The sequence below is a fragment of the Cygnus olor genome, chromosome 16 (assembly GCF_009769625.2).
Source record: "Cygnus olor isolate bCygOlo1 chromosome 16, bCygOlo1.pri.v2, whole genome shotgun sequence".
Lineage (NCBI taxonomy): Eukaryota > Metazoa > Chordata > Aves > Anseriformes > Anatidae > Cygnus > Cygnus olor.
The window spans coordinates 15,103,532-15,124,998 of record NC_049184.1 but is presented as its reverse complement, the minus strand read 5'-3'; the positions used below and the strand labels follow the sequence as shown (position 1 = coordinate 15,124,998).

The following is a 21,467-nucleotide window of genomic DNA, read 5'->3' as shown; positions in this document are numbered from 1 at the left end:
CGAGGGGGGACCGAGGGCACCGGCGTCCTCCGCACACGGCACGCGAGGGAGGGGGCCGGGCCGGGCCGGGGCGAAGAAGAGGTGGCTGGCTTGTATCGGACTTGGCGCAGCCCTGGGGTTTTCCAGCTCTTAAGTAGCCAGCGGCTCGGAACCTATATAAACGATTTAAAAACAAGATAGCCGAGAACAAACTGAGATCCAAGCCGAGCAAGGGCAGGAAAAGGCCTCGGTGAGAAAGGAGCTGAGCAGAGCACAGCCTCCTCCCCGGGAGCACCTTCGCCAGGAGGTGGAGATCAGTTAACTTCAAGTCGGATCAGTAACTTCGTGTTTTAGCAACTTCATGGTTTAAGACTAAAATTACATGCAAGGGGGTGAGTCGGCATTGTGGTTGGCTCCCGAGGAGACATGATTCAATCGAAAGAGGGTTTTAGACATTATCTGCGCTTCTTTTAAATTTAGACCACCTCTCCCTACCGGGGGCGTCTCCTCAGCGTGCCCCGGCTGAGGCGAACGCAGGCTGTCCCCCCTCTCTGCCTCATGGAGACCTGGGGTGGTGGTCTCTGGAGAACAGCACGATCCCCCCAGGGCGTAGGCTCATGGAGGAGTAACAATGGTGGGAACGTGAAGAGATTTCCAGCAGGATGCAAGAGCTTGGAAATGCTGTTGATTCGTCTTTGTTCTTAAATGAAGAGTACTTTTTTTTTTTTTTGTGGGGTGGGGGGTGGGGGGGGTGGGAAACTGTCCAAGAAATATTCCATCTGTAGGTATTTTCAGGGAATCCCCTGAGTTACGAAAAGTTCAAGTAAAAAAAAAAAAGAAAAAAATCAGCCTATAATAATTTTGTATATAATGACTGAACTACTATAAATCCACAAGCAACAGTTCAGACACGGTGCCTCCAAAGCGTTCATCCCCTCCCTTCCCCTGCCAGGCACGAGCTGCGTCCTGAGGAGAGGCGGAGGGGGAAACCTCTTCCCCACCTGACTCAGCTCAGGCAGCAGGAGACAGAGCCCATCACTACTGCTGAGCGCCGGCAGCAGCTGGAACGGGCATCCCCAGCGTGGTGGTGGCAGAAATGACGGGTGAGCCTGCTAGAGGTCCAAGGGGTGAAGGTGTTGGCACTGAAGAAATCCCTGAAAGAGAGACAGGTAAGCAAGAATTAGAGGGAAAGCGGTGCATCGCTACTGAGGACGGCTCAGTACTCAGTCCCTCATCGCTACTGAGGGACGGCTTCCCAGAGGCTGCTAGCTTTGTAGGTCAGTTTGGTGGCACTTTGTTTTATTTTCAGAGCTTCCAAAATAAGCTGAGATGAAAGATCTTTTACTGCTCTCTGCAGCTCGGGTTTGTATATGGTCAAGTGTCACAAAGGGCAGACGTGGTCCTGTGCGGCAGGATTGCTGTCCTTCAAACTACTGCCAGAACATCCACCTGCAAAGCACTTTTTACAAGCAAGACCAGAAAAGCAGGTCAGGCTGCAGCGAGGCCTCATTTCTCTCTCCCACCTGCTTCTTCATGGCCCTCCTTGCCCTCATCACCAGTCCCAGGAGAAGACCGGATGCTCCACCTGCAGAACTCACCCTCTTGGATCCTTACATCCACACAGCTCGTACAAACGCTTTAACACACCACGCACCAGGAAGAGTCAATGGCAGAACTGACCTGACATCATACTCGCACTGCTGACAGGAGTGCTGCCACCCGGCATGTTGGAGGAGCTCATCCGAGCCTGGTCTTTCACAATGGGATCTAGGAAGAGCACACTACCCTTAGGTGCCGCGTTGACAGACAGCAGCTGAAGCACACCGCCCGTGAGCTCAGCGCACAGCCAGTGCTGGCAAGCTGCCTACATCAAATAACACCAACCGTCATCAACCCCTTCCCACCTCCCAAAACTACTGGAGCAGATGAGGGAATTTCAGGTGTGTCCCTCCCCATACTGAGTTCAGTACGACCTGCATCTGTACTTAGACAAATTTAGCTGTTCCTCCAACTCTCACTTTAAAAGCTTTCAGCTGAACTGAGCAAGTGTTCATATTTGCGTTGTTATGCAGCTGTTCCCAGAAACCTACATCTTGAGATTTGTGAGAAATCGGCAAACATTTAAACACCTTTACTAGTGAAAGTTTCATTTTCGCATGCAAAAGCAAGACCTCGATACACCATTCACTAAGATACATATTTAGCAACAAAACGAGTTAAAAGGGGCTGTTTTTCAAACCAGAGCTACCTGGTTTTATCAAACACAGGAGTCGGTACACCAGACACCTGCTGAAATTAGCATGGGTCTAGCACCAGAGTTTTTAAACACCGTGCTGCTGATTCACTGGCCTGACACAGACACATCACAGTTTCCTCAGCAGCTGCAGGTGGCAGTGGCCTACTTTACCCACCACAGAAACAAGTAGTTTCAGCTCCATCACAATTATTTGCAAAGACCAGGCTTATCATGTCGCCCTTCTTCACTCTTATCTGCGCAACCTACTGGAATGGAGATTTCCCAGAGGCAGAGGAAGAACTGTTTGGACAGCAGATGACCGTAAGAGTGGGTACTTACAGAAGTAGGGGTGTTCCATGGCTTCTCTTGCTGTGAGTCGTGACTGGTGATCATATCGCAACAGCTTATCTAAGAAATCCAGAGCTTCTGGACTCACCAGATGCTGGTTCTCACTATGAACAAAGCGCTCCCATCGCTTACGGGAGTGCCTGCAGAAAATAAAAAAGCAGATACGCAAATGAAAGCGGGCAGAGGACATCAACGCCAGCCTTCACTTTTGAAAAGCAAGGACTGCAATAGATGCCCATCTCCCAGCTGGGGTGCTGCTTGGTGTGGCAGCAAGGGGGCAGAGCCACGCAAAGGCAGAGCAGCAGTACACTGTGTCACCACGCGGCGGCACAGCTGCCACAGCTGTGGCAGCACGGGAAGCCAAGTTTAGAACGAATTTATAAGCCTGAACTCTCAGGTTCCGCTCTTCTCTTACACCCCCCAACATTTGTTCCTTGTAGTTTTCGCACATGTCACAAGTGAAATAACTCTGAGGAAAAAGATATAGAAACGCTAGCAGCAGCAACTGGTTTTCTGTACTGCAGCCCTGAGAAACATGAGTTTCTCTTATTTTTCTGCTACAAATCTGAAGGTAGCGTTTGCTCGTCGTGCTTTATACTCTGGCAGTTCATTTATTACCTAGATGATATTTAAAAATCTTTCCTCAAGTGCAGCTGCAGCTAAAGGCCCATAGGAAGCACTGGCAAAAGGAATTGAAGGCACAAAGTAACAGGCCTTTAGAGTCCTGGCTCCAAGTTCTCCCTTAAGCAGAAGGTTTTTTTTGGTTACTTCAAGCTCTGCTGACAAAGCAGTACATGTCCAGGTCTAATTAAGAACTCACAAGCATTTAGGCTACTTCAGAATTTGGCTCACCTGCCCAGGATGTCATTGAAACGTGGATCCAGTTCGACGTTGTATTTGTCAATGTAGTCGTAGAGGTCTTCTGTTCCCAGCACTTTGGCTATCCTCACCAGCTAGGAACAAACAGAAAAGTAAGTCACTGCTGTGAGGGAATGGCAATGCCACAGCCAGCATAAAGACACTGCAGCACATTCCCCTGGAGCTTGAATGTGGTCTCAGTGGTCCCAGCCAGCTGCCACGGGGTCATCTCATGGCTCCGACTGCTCCAGCAAAGCAGTCACAGGCACCAGAAACACGTCTCCGCTCAGCCGGGGCTCAGTAAGCCAAGGCAGCCTGGAGGGAGCTGCGTACTCTGAACACTAAAGCTTAGAAGATGGATAGGGAAGGGGCTTTCCACATATTATATATCCTCAGGAAGAGCAGATCTACGTACCAGAACGCACCAGCCTTAACATTACTAAGGTTGTAACTTTTCCAGATACCTACTGAGTTCATAAATACAAAGCACTATAAATCTATTTCTATTTACTGGGTTAGATAATATCGCACGCTTTTAAGAAGGAATGTGGCTTCAAACCGAGCAAAGAAGTCATTAGAGAAATACTTAAATTCTTCTTTGGATCCCTTGATAGAAGCATGAACAGAAAACCTTCCTCGTGTTAAGAGAACAGAGATTGTGTATGACCAGCTCTCACCTGATCATAGTTGTCATGGCCATGGAAAAATGGCTCCTTTCGGAATATCATACTAGCCAACATGCAACCCAAGCTCCACATATCCAGACTGTAATCATACATCTGTACAAAACCAGAAGGACAATTCAATTTCTAATGAATTAAGCAGAAAAGACTTCCAATACTAACAGCGCCCCCCTTCCTCCCTCCCCAGTGGTACAAACATGGCCACATTACACTGGGAACAGACTGAAACATGTTTATCGCTAGACCTCTGCTCAGCTCACTCTTCCCGTCGCTCAAACTGGCATTACAGCAATTAGCAGAACCACAGGTATCCTATTTCCATCCTTCTCCATAAAGATATCGTAGACCCAGTGCCTCTTTCTACTTTCACTGCAGCCTTCGATGTTATCAATCACGGAGGGACACAGGTTGAGAAGGGAAGCCTAACGGCAAGCAACAGAAAGTGCTGACTCCACAAGGTCCGCGAGCAGACAGCGAAGTGCCTCCATTCGGCACCAGCACGATCTGAAGCCTGCACTAACACTGACATTTCCAGCCCACAGCATTTCCATAATGCAAACTGCCATCAGATTATGGGATGTTTTTATAGCTTTAGAAGTTCACACAGCACTAGCTATTCTCACGAGGACTTTGCTTCATTTCTGTAACTTGCTGCAAAAGCAGCCTTGATAAAAAAAATCCAACAATTGTATTCCAGGATCCATGACAACAGTTCTGCAGCTCTTCCTCAGGTCCTCAGATAACTCACTGGTTTCTTTAATCAGTGGCTTTAAAGCCACTGCTTTTTAGATGTGTTTTAGAATAGACCATATTTAGTTTCAGGTCTCTAAATACCTGAATTTCTCGTTCACTACCTTGAAATGGCACGGGCTTTCTGTACACACATCAGTGATAAATGCTGGTAATTCTTACCTGATAATCTACCAGGAGTTCAGGTCCTTTGAAATATCTGGAAGCCACTCTGACATTATACTCTTGGCCAGGGTGATAGAATTCAGCCAAACCCCAGTCTATTAGTCTAAGCTAGAAACAGCAGAAAACAAACAAAAAAACGGCTTAAGGGATGCACCAGCTCTCCATTTGCTGAACCACACTACAAGTAGGTCTAGCTGGAAGCTTCATTTACAAGCGCTCTATTTTCGGTTACTTTGAAGCAGATTGGAATCTCTCTTTAGGTATTCTCCCCACACGAACATCAACTGGTCTAAATAAAATTCCTCTCCTTACCAACCCTCTTGAAACACATAACCCATTACAGGATTTCATTTATTTTTTTTTTTTCACATGATAGAAACGCAGTTTCCCTCGAATTTGTCTGTTAGTACCTCTACACAGCAGTACCCAAAATGAATCCCTGGTCTCCCAAGGGAAAAAGCAGGACCCCTCCCTGCCCCGTTACCTTTCTGTGCTCATGGTCAATCATGACGTTGTGAGGTTTCACATCTCTGTGCATGATTCCCATGCTATGGCAGTAATCTAGAGCCTGTAAGTGAAAGCAGCGTACTCTGGAATAGCAAGAACCTTGCAAGTTCAATCATATTCAGAAGTGAATGTTCCGCATATATCAAGGCTAACTAGGTAGCCAAGACTCTGCTGCCCAGTGTTACATCCTTGACTAGACTCACAGACCACAGGCAACAACCCTAGAGCCCCCTCTCAAAATTAAGCACCAGGAACAGAAGTGTTTGGCTTCACCTCATGCACTTCCTCATAAAAATGGAATTCCAGAGTCTCTAAGAGCAGAGTTACTAGGCCCTACTGATCAAAACAAGCATCCCCTTCCCCAGACTCCTAAGAGGAAAATAATTGCTTCAGAAGAACAAATATACCCGACTCACACGACATTAAAGCAAAAAAAAAAAAAAAAAAAAAAAAACCACAAACCAGCCAGTTACAGATTACAGTTTTCAGGGGCTTTTGATTTAGGATCCAGAGTTATCTCAGTGTATCCAAACAAGAGTTTCCTATCCTCAAAAGAGGACTAGAATTTGTTGCAGAAACAAGGCTAAACAATTGATATTTGACTCGATGTAGATTTTTCCATGCAATTCTTCCATAGACTCTCTCTTCCCTTTCCCCCATTAGTGTGACAAGACAACCATCTCTATAGGATTTGCTGAGTACAAATCCACAAAGCAAACTGTTGAAGCAGCAAAACACCAACTTACCTTCAAAATCTCATACATGTAGAATCGAATATCATAATCTGTTAATGTCTGGTATAATTGCTGTGGGAAACAAACATATTACATCAGCGTTCAGCACTGAAGACAAACATCACGTCCGTGCCAATCCAGAAAAACCCAGCCCTGTTCTCTGCTGCTGCAGTCCTCCGAACCCACTTGAATGACCAGTAAACATTTCCCAAGCTACCCTAATCCCACAGACGTTCAGTCTGTTCCTCTCTTTACAAATCACATACGCAGCTTACTTCCCACTGCGCTCAGGACGTGCACTCTGCTCCAGTTCCTGTCACCACCTCCCTCGGGTTGCACTTGCCCACCAGCAGCATGAGGCACTACGCCTGCAGACTGGGGCTCAAAAAGACCAAGGGTGCTCTCAGCTGCAGTAAAGCTACGACAGGCACCGATGGGCCTTGAGGTAACAGGAATTTGCTCCAAAGGTTACAATACCACTTGGAATCTGGATTCTCATCTTGTAACTTCTGTGGCAAAACGGCGCTACGGGACTAATTACAAACTTACTTTACTTCCCAAGTAAATTCATCTTTAAAGACAGCTGGTATGTCGGAAGGAAGTGAACAAATAACTTCCCTGCCCGCTATGTACTTGCCTCTTCCCAGAACAAGATTACAAGTGGCTTTCGAATGGAAAACATTAGAAGTGCACAACCCATACCGTACCTTAAAGTCTGTGTTGTTTACATGTTCAAAAACCAAAGCAGGGGTCCGAGACTGAAACAGAAAAAAGTGTTAAGTCTTGTTGAGATAAATTGCTTTCATTTAGGATAATTAAATCATTTTTACTTTAAAACCCCCCCTTCCTCAGACATGGTTGCAATTGCCCTCAGATAGGGGGGAACAGAGCCAAAGCCTGCAGCCCGCTGCAGTACTCCTGTAGAGCAAATTAACATGTCTCAGTTCCGTGGTACCTCCTCCTTACAAAGCAGGGGGCTGAAGTGACCTGCAGGGGAGGGGCCTCTACTAGAAGTTAATCAGATTAAGAGGTGATCTGATTACGGGATTCAAAAGCACGATTTAAGAGCAGGAGAAAACAAAAAGCCGAATCAGAGCTGAAGCCAAACACAGCAACTTCACCCATCACCCCAAGGAACCCGTTGAGTTCCTTCCATACTCACCACAGGGTCTTTTACTATATCTGCAAGAGTGATTATATTGGGACCGCCTCGCAAGTTTTCTAAGATCTTGATTTCACGCTTGATTTTCTTCTTTTTAACAGGCTGAAGAATAAAAACCCAAAGCATAAGACAAAGCATGCCAGTAAAGTGAGGCAAATAGCTCAACATCTAGATGGCAAAGGTATGGGGCTGCAAGTTAGCAAAGTACATCAGAAGCTTTGCAAATTAAGTTCAAACAGTTGGACTTGCTTGTTACGGGACTATGCATCATTCCAGTACGGCCTCAAGCATCTGCAGTCTCTAATGATACATTCTTGACAGCCACAAGCATCAGTTTCATGTGAAAAAGGGTTATGAATTTGGCTTTTTTTTTTTAATAAAGAAAAGTTGTCTGAACATGATCCAATAGTCAAAAACTTGTTAAGTGGCGTGTGGTAAACGTGTAACTCTGAGAAGTCCACCAGCTATCTGAGGGCCACTAAACAAAGGCATTTCACCAATCACATCTGTGGAACAACCAGTTTCCAGGAGACCCTAACTCAGTCTGGAAAGATATTACAACTCCAGCGGAACATGCAAAGCAGAAATGAAAAATTTAAGGTTAGCAGTCAGTGAATTTAATCGCTGGCTTTAAAGGACAACGATCCCGTTAGCTCAGAGGCCTCCATCCACCTGAAAGCACGCCAGGGCGCTGGTGGTTAGAGGAGGTGAGAATTCTCTAGTCAGCTGTTGAAGTCTTTTCTAGCTCCAAGTAAAAATGTGTTCCACATCAGGGCTTCTTTACGATAAAGGGTAATTCCTTGCAGGCAGAAATTTAACTCGGTAATGAAGCACAGGGTTTCTTATTAGGAGGTTAAAATAACAGCCCGTTTCACCGAATGAGGCTCCAAAGCCAGACTTTAAGGATTTCAGTTTTAGAAACATAAAAGCATTTTAGACTAAATGCTGCGTTTTCTGACCTCCCGATCACCTCAAGACAGATTCCGTGTTTTGCCCAAATCCCTGCTCACCTTAAGAATTTTAACAACTACTTTTTCATTATTTGTAATGTTGATGGCTTCAAATACTTCACTGTATTTGCCTCGGCCTAATTTTCGAACTAGCTGGTAGTCATCTTGATTTCTGTGGAGACAAAAAGGTAGAGTTCCAAAGAGTTCAGTCATTTCCATCAGAGTTTACACGGCACTCCTCAACGCTACATCACTGACTCACCTTGCAGACAAGGTGGCCTAACTAGCACCTGAAATCTGAATGTGATGATTAAGAATTAAGAAACAGGGAGCTTCTCTTTGCCCAAGTCAGATTCGATCCCGAAACTGTTTTTTGCAGTAAGCGACACGAGCCCATCTGCCTTTCAGCAAACGTGAGCCATGCCTTTCGATCTATAGATTTGGGAGCTACGTTTTCCCTAACATGACGTTAAAATATCAATAAAGCCATTAAGACCAAAACTTCAGGGCTAGCCCATTTAAAAAGAGACTAGACACGAGGCACCACTTACGCTCAGACGACAGCACGCATTTCAGGAAACTGGAACTGCAGCAAAGCTGAGGACAGGCCTCAGCCTGAGCCCTGCTATACAAAGCAGGAACACAGAGCTATGAAGCTGGCACTGCTGCCATCTGATTCTTGGACAGTTTAGTCATGAGATCAATTTAGACATCTCCTTCCTTCAAGGAGGAGCGTACGCCTCTTTTGTAGTCACTTGCAGAGAGCAGAGCAACAAGTCACAAAACGACATGTACCTATTTCAGTTTGCTGCGTCTCTTCACCCCTCCAAGTCAGAAACATCTTTTCACTTCTTTTTGGCCCTGCACCCAGGACCATTTAGCGTGTTTCAGGTAAAAAAAGATTTTCTTCCCTCTGGAAGGAGAAGTTTCCTGGCTACCTGGCAAAAACTCCTCAAACCAAACCCTTAAGGGAGACACTAAAAATGTTCCTGCACTGCTGGGGATTTAAAATTTTGACAAGAAACACTTTCAGGTACACAACAGGTTATTCTACCATTTCTGTGATCCCAAAGCTGTGATCCGAACACGTGCCACGCGCACACAACATCTGCCAAAGAGCACGGAAGAGCCTAATGCAGCATAGGCGTCAGGGCTCCCCTGGCACCACGACGGCAGATCCCACCAGGATCCATCCCAGCCCCGGGACTTACCCCCACTCAACAACATGCGACTCGTAGTCCCAGTACTCCCGGGGTCTGTGTGTGTTCACATCCGTGTAAACCCTGGCCCTGCTCGGCACGGGTCCCGACATATCAGACAGGTTGGCAGGTGGAAGGGAGGAGATGTCTGAAATCAGAGGCTACCCGAACTCCGAGGTTGGACGGAGGATAAAGGCCTCGGACAGGCCTCAGATTCTTCCAACTGCAGAGAGAAAATAAACCAAAGGTTAAAATCTCAAGATACTATAAAAATACTTAAGTTAATCATTAAAAGCTGTTGAAAAGGAGAAGCCGGAGCCTAGCCCCAGGACCGGGATCGTTTGTCAGGCCCTGGAAGCCGTTTGCCTGCTCCCCCTCACACAGCACAGGACCACTTGGCCCGCCTCAGAGAAGTCACACCCCGCGCACACCTCGCGGCTTTCGGTGCCGAGTTTCTAGCTTATGGCTGCAGAGATAACTTCCCACAGGGGAAGGAACGCGGCGTGCTCCGTATCAGCAGAGGGCCTCCTCCCCTTGGCTCCGCAGCGAGGGCAGCTCCTCCCGCAGCCTCTGCCACCAGCGCGTGGAGCAGAACCTCCGCGACCCGCGCCTCTTGCAAGGCGCTAAGCGTCGACGCTGCGAACAGCTGACAGATTTACAAGGTCACCTGTGCGACCTAAATTAAGCACATCCCGAAGTTTCAATTTCTGGAAGCACCAGTTCTCATTTAAAGCAGAACCCTGGGACTCGCAACTCAGAAGGACCTCATCAGAGCACTTTTATCGCTCTGCCTCACATACACAAAACCAGCTTCAGAAACACCAACTTCGCTTCCCTGCTGTCCCCACGTTCAGTTTTTGTTAAAATTCAGTCAACAATCGGAGCTCAGGACGCTGGGAAGATGTCACCGAGGCCAGTCGTTACAAACCATTCGGGGCCTGAAGATGCTCGGCGGACTTTTTGGCAGAGGCAGCCAGGAGCTGCGCTGGTGCTGGGCACCAACCGTGGTTCCAGCCTCCCGTGTTCGAGGAAATCCAACCGTCCAAGAGGACGGCAGCCCCTGGGCTGGGTTCCGAAGCTTTAGCCAAACACTGGAAGAATTCTGCTGCAAACGTCTGATGGTGTCTCTCTACACTCTGCTTGTCCAAAGGGCTCAGCAAGCTCCTCCACTTCTTCCTTCAGACATGATTTTAGCAAATCTCCTGTTAAGCTTTACCATTACTGTGACTAATTGAAATAACTAAGAAGGAAGTCCCTGTATGTCAAAGAAACACAAGTTCGTGGCTATTTTAGACAACGGGAATGCACTGTAAGGACACCAGTCACAGACCAGCTCTCTGCTGGGCCTCCCCAACACCGGGCTGGTATCGATTCCCTCACCCAATGATTTTGGGAAGCTTACTTAAACTTTTACTTCCCTTAAAGAGGAATCATGGTCAACAACTGGGTTCCTCAGTAAAAACAAACTCATCGGTGCAGGGATGAAGCTCCTCTACGGAGCACGCCGCGTTCTCAGGGCCTGGTGAAGGCCGCAGAGAACCTCGGCAGGACCCAAATCTCCGGGAACGTCATCACCCCCCAGCCAGGCTCAGGGCACGCTTCCAGCACTGCCAACACACACACACTGCGAGGGTACACTGCCCCGAGGTGAGGAGTGAAAGACACCTACTGGTGACCCTGCTAATACTACCCAACACTAGAAAGCACAGATATTGTGGTGGCGTAACAGTATTCAGTCAAGAATCACGGCTCCCGTATCAAAACCCAGTTGCTGAGACTCTGGCCCTGCCATTTAAGCCTCCTAGTTTTTATAAATCCAGCCTACCTACCAAAAGCACGCTTGCCATCACCGGTAGTCAATAAAGCCCGCTGAAAACCTCATGCAAGAGGTCTGAATTTTTTTTTCACTAGGTCGTAAGGAGGCAGCAGACAGCCCCGCATTTCAACAAACGCTGCTGAGCGCTCTGACCTCATACCAGAGTCACTGCCCTGCCTAAAAGCAGGGCCTTCGCACCCCATAAATCCTCCACCGCAAGTGAAAGCTGACAAACTCGTAAAACATTTAAATACAAGAACGTCAGCTTCCAAATTCACTCATGAGGAAGGAAGCCGTGCTGCGGCGTGGAAGAGCTCCGGTTGCTGCGTCTTGCAGGGCCTACAGGGCCGTGCCTGGAGGAGGGCGCGCAGAACTGAAAGAAGCGGGGATGATTTGCTGCGCCGATCCCATCCCCTCGCAGAAACACGCAGCCGCTACCCTGCGGGAGGAAGTAATAGCACCATTAATCAGAAATTAATCAGAAAGACCTAGAAATCTACTCGGAGCGGTTCGTTTAGGCTGTCGGGACGCATTGCGCAAGAAGAAAATTCCAGAAGGAGAATCCTGCTGGCGGCAGCTTCCTGATGTTCCCTTTAGTGCCTGCTGCAAGGACCCCAGCGAGAGCTGCTGCCTACAAGGGCACGGGGCGACCCGGGGGCACGACTCTGACGTCCTTCCCCATTTCACACTGCTCCCCCAGCAGCCGGTCCCACATTCGGACGCAGAACCATTCGCATTTCTCTTTCTGGCGTGGACTGAGCCTCCTCTAGAGGCACGAACGCTGCTAACACGGGTCATTTTTTGACCTAGCGACACGCAAATCTTTCGAGGGCGGCTGCAGGTGGGCAGGGCAGCAGGAATCCAGCCCCGGGGGCACGAAGGGACCCGGCGCTGCTCCCCAGTCCACAGCAGGGACGGGACCGGCCTCAGCGCAGCAACGCACGGGACGTTTCAGCCAGGTGTTGGGTAAGCACGGAACATGAAATATTACTAAAAAAATCAACTCCCAAAGCGTTATTCCCCTAACAAAACACACGTTTCCAAAGATCAGGCAGCAATCGGCCAAGACCTCACACCACGTGTCCGCGACTCGGACACCCAGGAGGCAGCCGCACACCCACAGCCGCCCGCGGAGGGCAGCAGAAGGGGCACCTTTACCAGAACGCGCTCAGCACCACGCAGCCCGATTTCAACATTTCATCGTGTTTTCGTTTCTCCTCATTCCTTGTGCTTCCAGCAGGACACCCACTTGCTAACTTCACCTGCCCAGTACTCCTCGTGGGGGAATTAACAGGGGCCATGCACGCCTAAGATGACTTGGCAGTTTTAACTTCTAAGCGTGATTCGGTATCAAGAAAGCACACGACTGCTCCACATCATTCAGCTGAAAGAGATCATTGTTTCAGCAGGGGAAAAAAAAAAAAAAGAGAAATCAATCTCATTAACTAAAGATAGATCAAACTTCAGAGTGGATATTTTCTTGTCATGTAGCTGCAGCCTAGCACAAGCTCCGTGCTGTAACAGACAGCTCAGAGAGGTTTTTTTCAGGAAATCATCGACTGGAGCTTCTAAGAATGGCACACAACGCCCGTGAAGGCAGGTATCGTCGTCTGCTGCTCCTGACGTGGAAAGAGGAAAGAATCTGCAGAGAGAACTTGGTTTCAAAGCAGTTACTGACACGCACAAACTTCCTCACCTGAGAACTTTTCACTTCGTCTACTCAAACCGCTAAGGAACCGATTCGTATTTTGCTTTCACTGCCCCTAGAGAGGGATGATGTTGTAGTGGATCCAAGCTCTTTGAGATAAAGGCCAAATGAGGACAAACGACAGGTATAGGTGTGGTCACGCGATGCCCGGTTAGCTCGCAGCTTTCAGGCCGAAAATCTACAGTATGAGTGGCAATCACACCTAAAGGAAACGAGCGTCCTGAGCACATCACCGGGTAAGTTGTGCTACTGCGGTCAGAGGCCGAAGAGAAGAGGTCACTTCTTAATTCCCGCATAACCGACAGCATCACAGGATAACTTACGGTGGGAGGGACTGCCCCAGGTAGTCCAGGCACAGCAGATCGGGTTGCCACGTCCAGCACACTACCGAGCACCTCCAAGGATGGAGGCTCCGCAGCCTCCCTGGGCAACCCGCTGCAGGACGCGACCGCGCTCACCAGGGAAAATACAAAGCCCCGCATCTGATCTGAATCCCTGCGGCACTCCCGCGCTGTGCTGCGAAGCGCTGCCACCAGGTCCCACCGCCACCACTAGCTGTGCTCTCCAGGCGGAGGCATTCCTTTCAGAAGCAAAGAACCGGGGACAAAACCAGCCCGAATGCTCCCCCCGCAGCACCGGGCCCAGCTCTGTGCCGGCCCCACGGCAGTTGCAGCGCTGGGGAGCGACTCCAGCAGCTCGGTACCCGCTGCACCTGGCCGGGAGCCGTCCTGCCACCAGCCCTGTGCCGCACCCACACGCGGCCCAAGCGCCACCAGCCGGCTGCCCGCAGCTGGCATCGCTGCCACCAGGAGACGCCCCAACATTTGGGGTGACACGGAGAAGCACCCAAGGCTCAGGAGAACACAATGCGCCTCTGAAAAACGTCCTCTCTCTGGCAGAGCTGAAGTGCTCAGCTAAGAAACAGGACCACGAGCGCTAAGGCCACACGGCAGGGAGCAGCGAGGAGGACAAAGCCCTCAGTCACCCGCCTGGCACCCGCCGCTCGATGCCAGGGTGTGCCTGTCCCGGGGCAGAGGGCAGCTCCTCTGCTCGGGGCGATTCCCCCGAACACAGCGAACACACCGCCGGGCGGCGTCCTGGCGGCAGCTCTGCTGCACGAGCCCGTGCAGGAGGTGCGGTGGCTGCTCTAACGCTCAGACCTGCCCTTAGAAATGCCTCTAAGTATCAGCGTAAGCTCGTCACCAGCTGCAGCCGTGGCAGACAGACCACGGACAGACAGCAGCCGGCTCATTTTGAGCAGAACTACAGCAGGCAGCCCGGAACCAAGGGGGCGTTCCTGCCCTCCGTCCCCAGCTACGGCGAGACCTCGCCTTTCGCAGAAACGGCCCGAACCCGGCCTCTGAAATCACAAGCGCACAACGTGCTTTGTTAGCGGGGGAACATTCCAGTTGTCAGCTACGCTGCCTGCGGTTTCCTTCACGCAGCCCCGCCGATCCCTTGCCTACGAAGCCGCGCGGGGATGGCGCGCTCGCTTCCGCAGCGTTCGCAGAACATCTCGTGCCGGGCAGGTGCTACTGAAATTAAAAGCTCAGGACATGCTTCAACACTACAGTGCAGCCGACTGGCAGCCAGCATCGAGCAAATCCCGCGTTAACTCTAAAGGAAGAGGCAACAGTAACCGACTTCACAAAAAACGCGTGCTCTACCTCGCAACAGAAACCTAATTCCTGCGTTTTCCTAATACTGGAACTGCAGCAATACGAGCATGGAGCAGATGACCTCCAGAAGTCCCTCGCAGCCTATATTTTTCTATGGTTTTATAGCTGAAATAGAAACAAGCCTGGATTAACAGAACTGACATTTTACATCCTTTCCCGAAACCCATTTACCTACTAAAGGGACAGCATCAATCGAGAAGCAGATTTTAAAACCTAATGGAGTTGAAAAAAAGCTGAGGTTTGAAACCAAACTTTTCTCTTGATATTTTCTGGAACACTGCTGTCTGCTCGAACTGCATTTTTCCACCAAAATTATTTTCCAGATTTCTTTTAAATAGCTGGCTGTGTCCGGCTGCGGAGAAATAATAAAGGCTGATGCATAAAGACCTCGAACGTTCCCTTAAAAAAGAAACAGAGTTGTTACTGAATTCAAAATAAGACATGACCAGCCATTGGGGAAAAGAGCTGACAGGCTGAGAAACATCTTGGAGTAATTCTGTACTAGCGAGCTCCTAAAATTGAGCGCGGCGCTTCCTTTACCCGCGTTTCTAATTCCTCCCCCGAACTCCCTGCAGCGCCTGCCAGAAGAAGTCATCCCTTGCAAGGGGGGGGCCACGAGCCAGTGGGAGTCACAGGACCACAAAAACATTTTCACTTTAACTCCGCACTTGACGGTAAGGCCACAGTCCTGGGCAAAACTCAACTCTGCCGCTTCACAAACCTTGCAAGCGGCGCCCGCCGTGCCTGACACGCTGCGGGCTGCCCCGGCAGCGGCTCCGTGCCCGCGCTGTCCCCGCAGCAGCTCGGCCACAGCCTTCCTTCCCGCTCCGAGCTCTAACAGCCCCGTTTCAGAGGGGCTCACACGGATCCTCCACCGGTTCCCAGAATCCCAGCCTAGCTGGACAACCATCCTTACATTTACAGAGCTCCAGTGCTGGCAGCTGCTCGAGTACCTGGGCCAGGCAGCCGGGATTTCCTCCAGCAACAGGAGGCTGCCAGGGACTGGAACGTTCCTCGCCGCATCTCCTAGGGGTTACACAGAATAGCTGGTCAGCTCTGAAACTCCTCTCTTCCCGCCCTCCCATAAAATCACGGCCTCTCCCTCGTATCCGAGCAGCCAACCTAGCTCTCAGGCCCAGGGAAAGCTTTCCCTGACACACCACCACCGAGGCTCGTCTGGAACGAGCCGCAGCAGCCGGTGACGCCGGCGGGACACCCAGGCCCTTGCGGCTCCCAGCCCCCTCAGAGCAGGGGGTATTGGCACTGCCACCACGTCAGATTCGTGCCGCAATCAAAGAAAAACGGCTAAAAGGCCAACCGGGAACAGCCAACAAATAAAAATGGCACAGCCGCGAGTGGCCAAATCGTGCCGCCGGCAATCCTCTGCCCTCGGGGGCTCCACCCGGGGCAGGCAGAGCCGCGCTCCGTCCCCTCCGGGTGAGAGCCAGGGTGCTGCGCCCTGCAGGGAGCACGGCGAAGGCGGCAAGGCAGGGCACGGGGCTCCTGAGAGCAGCCCCGATAAACATCTCTTTAGCCTCGACCGCGCCAAAGCAAGACGGCTCGCGAGGACTTGAGCGTGGAGCGACGTGAGCCTCTTTCTTCTCAGCACATTGCTGAAAACCAGAGCTCCCACCGCTGGGGCTCGGGACAGCATTTCCCAAGCAGAATTACCGAGCCCGCCCTTCGTGGGATGCCAGCAGCACCGGGCAGCTCCTCCTGAAAGCTCAGGACGGGGAAACGTTGCAGCGTCACCGCAGGCTCTTCGCAGCTGACGCCGGGTCAACCGGCAGCACCCTCTGGAAAGCTCTACCTCCGTAATTAGTGCTAAGCGAGGCGGTTGTTTTCCTCCCTAATTAGCACGCGGAGTTCCGACAGCCCCATCGCTCAGCCGATTGACCCCCCGTGGTTGACGTGCGGTGCGAGACGGAGCTGGAACGCAAAACTGAGCCGGGTCGCTTGTCTTTAACCGCCCCCTGACTGCGCAACTCGCAGAGGCGGGAGAGGTTCTGGAGGCCGGAGGATAAACCTGGCTGCGGCGCGTGGAACTTCTTCAGGAAATCCTGGGATCAGCTGTCCCCAGCACGCAGGCAGCGCTTTGTGAACCGTCTCCGCGGCTCAGCCGGCCTCTGACAGGCTCAGGACGAGACGCGCGGGGCAGCCCCTGTCCGAGGGCAGAGCCGCTGCCATCGGGCTCTGGGGACTCGGAGCCGTTAAGGCGAGGCGTACCTGGCTACGGCTGCTCCCAAAATCCGCTGGGGAACACTTCTCCAAGGGCGGAAACCTCCCTCCATCACGCACCGGCTCTGAGGCGGCACGCCGTTCATCGCTCAGCGGGGACGCGAGAGCCGAACCCACCCTGACCGTGCCAAGCCAAAGCGCGGCCAGCCCGCGCGGGACGAGGCTGTCCGCCCCCGCCCGCCGGTCTTCGCCCCTTGGAATCGCCCGGAGAAGCCACCGGGCGGCGTTAAGAGGGGGCTTAGGAAGAGGACGCGTCTCTGCGCCCTGCTGGACGCGCCCACACCTTCCGAAACGCCCAAGCTTGCAGCTTTCAATTTGCAAGTCGGTTGATGCCGATGCAGACTCTGCCCAACTTCATCAGCGGGCAAGGAGAGCTCCTTTCCTCCTGGCAGGTAACCGGGGCGGCGTAATCCGCACGAGGTGAGGCTGAGGCGTCACAGCCCGCCGGTGACAGCTGGAGAGAGAAACCTCTGTCAAAGCCCGCAAGAAAACGAGCGGCGCGGGAGCTCTTCCTTTTCCGTACAGGAGGTTCCTTTGCGCTGACCCACCTCCGGCACACGAAGAACCAAGGCGCCCCGGCGGCTCCGCACGCAGGAGGAGGATTTCTGGAGGGACCTCTCCCACCCCGCGGGGGCGGGATCCCGCACAGAATTCCGTGCTAACGCTGCGCGGCACGCCGGGCCCTGCCCGCGCTTAAAACCAAGCCGGCTGCCTGGCCCCTGGGCGCTCTGCAGGTGTGCGCGCAGAGGTCTGCTCCTCCACAAACACAACAGCGCCGGTTTTCCAGGCCCGCTGCAGTACCCGAGGGCGCAGCCACCTCCCACCCCAGCCCGCGACTTCCCACCTCCATCCGTGCACCTTTACTGGCCGCTACCGGCGAGCAACAGCCCGAACGTAACCCGGGCGTCGGGTTAAGCACCTCCGCGGCCTGCTTTACAGAGCACCTACCTGCAAGTGGTAACATTGCATTAAAAAAAATGAGAAATCAGGTCCTAAGGTCATAATCTGCCTCTCAAAACGAATCAATTCTGTGGAAAATTACTGAAACCCTGCCCTTCCCAGTACGAGCCTGACCCAGTGCCGCTCTGTGTCTGCACACAGCTCCGAGGCGTCCCCTCTGCTCCCCGAAGCGGCGGCACCACAGGGACAACGAAGTCACCTGTGCGAACGAAACCGCCCGGAGCGGCCTGGGCAAGGGAGCAGGCACAGGGCGGGCTCGCTTCGGGGCTCCTCTGACCGACAGCGGAGATCCTCGACCCGCTGCCCCTACGGCCGCATCGACAACCCCGTTTCTCCTCGATCCTTCTGCTGGCGGACGGGTCTGGCACCTCGATGGAGTCCGAGACCCGGGCTGGGAAACGCTCTGCTCCCAGCGCCTGAACCGACGGCTCCGGCGGCCGCCGTCTCCTCTTCAAAGCAGGTTTCCTGGGCCCAAAGGAGATGGCCCGTGCTGCAATCGGGCTCTGTCGATTCCAGGCAAGTCAGCTCTTGGAAACCCCTGGAAGGAGATGTCCAAGCTCAGAAGGATTATCCAAGAGTCGCCTTGCAACCAAAAGCAGAGAAGGTTTGCAGCCAGCCCAAGGCACAGCAGCCCCCGTGGATCCTAAAACCCGTGGGGTTACTCTCTCAGGACCCTCACGGGACAAGAAAACCCAAGGTGGTTTGGGTTTTCTCACCCCTACAGACCCCAAGCGCGATGCCTCAAGGTACGCGGCTCAGAAGAGCCGACCCGCGGAGGCGACGGGTCCGGTAACCCAGAAATAATCCCTGCCTGCCCAGAAACGTGACGCAAATTAATCGCACCGCCACAATGTCACCCATCTGCTTGTGTCTTCCTTTCCCTTGTTCCTCAGAGGACGCGAGGAGAGGCAGGAAGAGAAAATGAGTTCTGTGAGGAGAGAACGCTGCAAAACCTCCGGCAGAAGGCAACCGTCGTTCAACAAAGCTGGGAGAAGTCACCTCCCCGTCCCTCTCACCACCTCAAATGGTTTCTTCCTCCGTTACCCCACCAATCTGTTGCCACCTTTCGCTGCCCCGACTTCCCCAAATTCCTCCCACGAACCCGTTCCACACCCCCTCAGCGGCACTACCTAGAAACCACCTGAAATCCCACCACGGCGACGACTCTGCCTCCCCCCCCCCCCCTCGGGAAGCAGCGCTCGTACCCCGGCCTTGCGGCGATCCCCGCTCGCTGCTTTCCACCACCCCTGGCTTTGCGTCGCCTCTCATCAAGCAAACGAGCATCGCCAGCCCCCCGCCCCCCCCGAGGCCCAACCCCAGGACATTTCACAGAACATCCCTTGGTCCAGTTTCCTTCGCGTTTGCCGGAACTCGGCGCCGACCTCGCCGTCCCTCTCGTGCGGAGCCCCCCCGGCGCCCACTTCTCCATCCCTCCCCCAGACCCTGCCCGCCGGCCTCCCGAGCGCAGCCTCCCCTCCCCGAGCACGAACTCCGCCGATTTCTGCACCGTGCCCAGGCCGCCGGCGCACGGGGCGAGCAGCTCTTCTGCTCCCGCACGCCCTACACCCCAGCCCGCGCTGGCAGCCACATCCGACACCCGAGGCTGACACGGCACGAACGCCAGCCCCGCGCGAAGCCCGACGTTTTGAGCAACCGTCGCGCTTCTGAGAGGAGCGAGCCTCCTGAGCACCAGGAGCTGCCGCCTGCCCCGACGCACAACCGCGGCTGCCTCCGTGCGCCTGGAGACGCCCCCCAAAGCCCCCCCCCCCCCCCCCCCGGTGCTGCCACCCCCAGCGGGGGCCGTCTCCAAAACCGCAGCACGACCGAGCTCCCAGGCAGGTTACAAAGCGCGCCGAGGACCAAACTCGCGTGGGCCAGGGGATTGCGGGCGGAGCTCGCAGCGCACCCCCCTTCCAACGGGGCCCCTCCGAGCCCCCCAGCCCGGGCACAAGAGGGTGCCTCTGCTCACCAGCACCGCCTCAGGACCCGCAGAAGGGACGCACGGGCCCTCGCGAGCTCTGCCTAGACCCAACCGCTGCTGTCAGCGGAAAACGCCGGGTGTTTATAAGCCAAACTTTATTGGTCGGACCCGAAGCCCTGGGTAAGGAAGAATAATCTGCCGAACGGCACGCATGGGGTTTCATAATCTTATCTGCCCTTTCGTTTACAAAGCATATTTCACCAGCTGCCGCACACGGCCTGCTGCCCCGGGGCGCAACGCACTGAATTACAGCGGGGGGGGGGGGACACTGACCACCCCCGGCGTATTTAGGAGAGGGGCGAGCAGGAGATCGCCTCCCGCCCAGCAGCCCCAGGCCTCTCCTCGCCTCTCGACTTGGGGAAAAAAGGGGGGGCCCTACCGGGGGCAGACAGGGGAGGGGAAGCCCTAAGGGTGAGGAACACCCGCCCCACCTAAGCCGGCCCCCTCGGACGGCCGGGGGAGGGGAAGGCCGCCTGCCCACGGGGCTGGGGCCTCCCTGTGCGGCTGGGGGGAGCCCCGGGATCGGCCCTATGGGTAACCCCACGGCCGGCCCCATAACCTGCCAGACGGGCGGCCCCACAGCTGGCCCTACAACCGCCCCAATAGATTGCCCCACAACCTGCCTCACAGCCCGCCCCACAGGCAACCCTACAGCCGGCCCCATGGGCAACCCCACAGGCAGCCCCACAGCCGGCCCTACAATCGGCCCCATGTGCAGCTCCCGGCCGGCCCCGCTCCCCCGGGGCCCTCAGCCCCTCCCGGAGCAGCCCCCTGCCCCCCTCCCCCGTTTCCCCCAGCCCCCTCCCCCCATCTCCGTGCCGGCCCCACAGCGCGGCCCCGCTCCTCTGAGGGGCGTCCCCGGGCCCGGCCCCACGGCGCGGCCCAAGCGGGGCGCGGAGCTCGGCGGCGGCTCCTACCCCCCCCCCCCCCCGCCGCGGGGACCCGGGGAAGGTCAGGGGAAGCCGCCGAGCCCCCTCGGGGCCGTGCCGGGCCTCAGCGGGCCCCGCCGGTACCTGCCGGAGCCGCCGCCGCCGCCGCCCGCCGGGCGCACACAGACAATATGGCGGAGGCACAAGGCTCGGCCGCCAGCCGCAGGGACCAGAGCGAGGCGCGCCGGAAGCGGAAACCGCGACGTGCCGCGGGAAGGAGGTGTCGGGGAAGGTGGGGGGGGGAGGCGGCGCGCATGCGCAGAGCGGGGGAGGGAGGGCGGCGCGCCGCGGGGGGTTGTGGGGGTTGTAGTTCTGAGGGGGGGTAAGGGGGGGGCGGGGGACGGGGAGGCCTAGCGGGGAGGCCGGGATGCGGGGCCGAGCCCAGCCGGGGGCAGCCCGGGAGGGGCCGGGGGGGGGGGCGGTGGGGCACGGGAGGCCTCGGCCGGAGGAGGAGGAGGAGGAGGTGGAGGAGGAGGAGAGGCGGAGGCCTGGCCGTGAGGCGCGGCCTGTGCGCGGGGCCCGCCGCCAGGGGGCAACTGCGGCCCGTGACGGGGCCGGCGGTGGCCTGAGGGGGGCCCGGGAACG

General features: G+C 54.2%; 1 protein-coding gene across 4 annotated transcripts; it reads right to left on the bottom strand.

Moving 5' to 3' along the window:
• Window positions 1-824: 824 nt before the first annotated feature.
• Window positions 825-21,108, bottom strand: CSNK2A1 (casein kinase 2 alpha 1). 4 transcript variants are annotated; one of them, XM_040576274.1, is made up of 14 exons: window positions 20,967-21,066; window positions 18,172-18,510; window positions 9,584-9,794; window positions 8,433-8,544; window positions 7,423-7,524; window positions 6,968-7,018; window positions 6,273-6,332; window positions 5,504-5,587; window positions 5,017-5,127; window positions 4,099-4,200; window positions 3,416-3,516; window positions 2,555-2,703; window positions 1,660-1,746; window positions 825-1,133 (listed from the first exon to the last, which is right to left on the bottom strand). In XM_040576274.1, the coding sequence occupies exons 3-14, from the start codon at window positions 9,682-9,684 to the stop codon at window positions 1,018-1,020; spliced, it is 1,176 nt and encodes a 391-aa protein (XP_040432208.1). In that variant the 5' UTR covers window positions 9,685-9,794; window positions 18,172-18,510; window positions 20,967-21,066; the 3' UTR covers window positions 825-1,017. The 4 variants fall into 4 exon arrangements, with proteins under 4 accessions (XP_040432208.1, XP_040432207.1, XP_040432210.1 ...); XM_040576273.1 differs by lacking the exon at window positions 18,172-18,510 and having other exon boundaries at window positions 20,967-21,108; XM_040576276.1 differs by lacking the exons at window positions 18,172-18,510; window positions 20,967-21,066 and adding an exon at window positions 15,691-15,795.
• Between the last annotated feature and the right edge of the window lie 359 nt (window positions 21,109-21,467).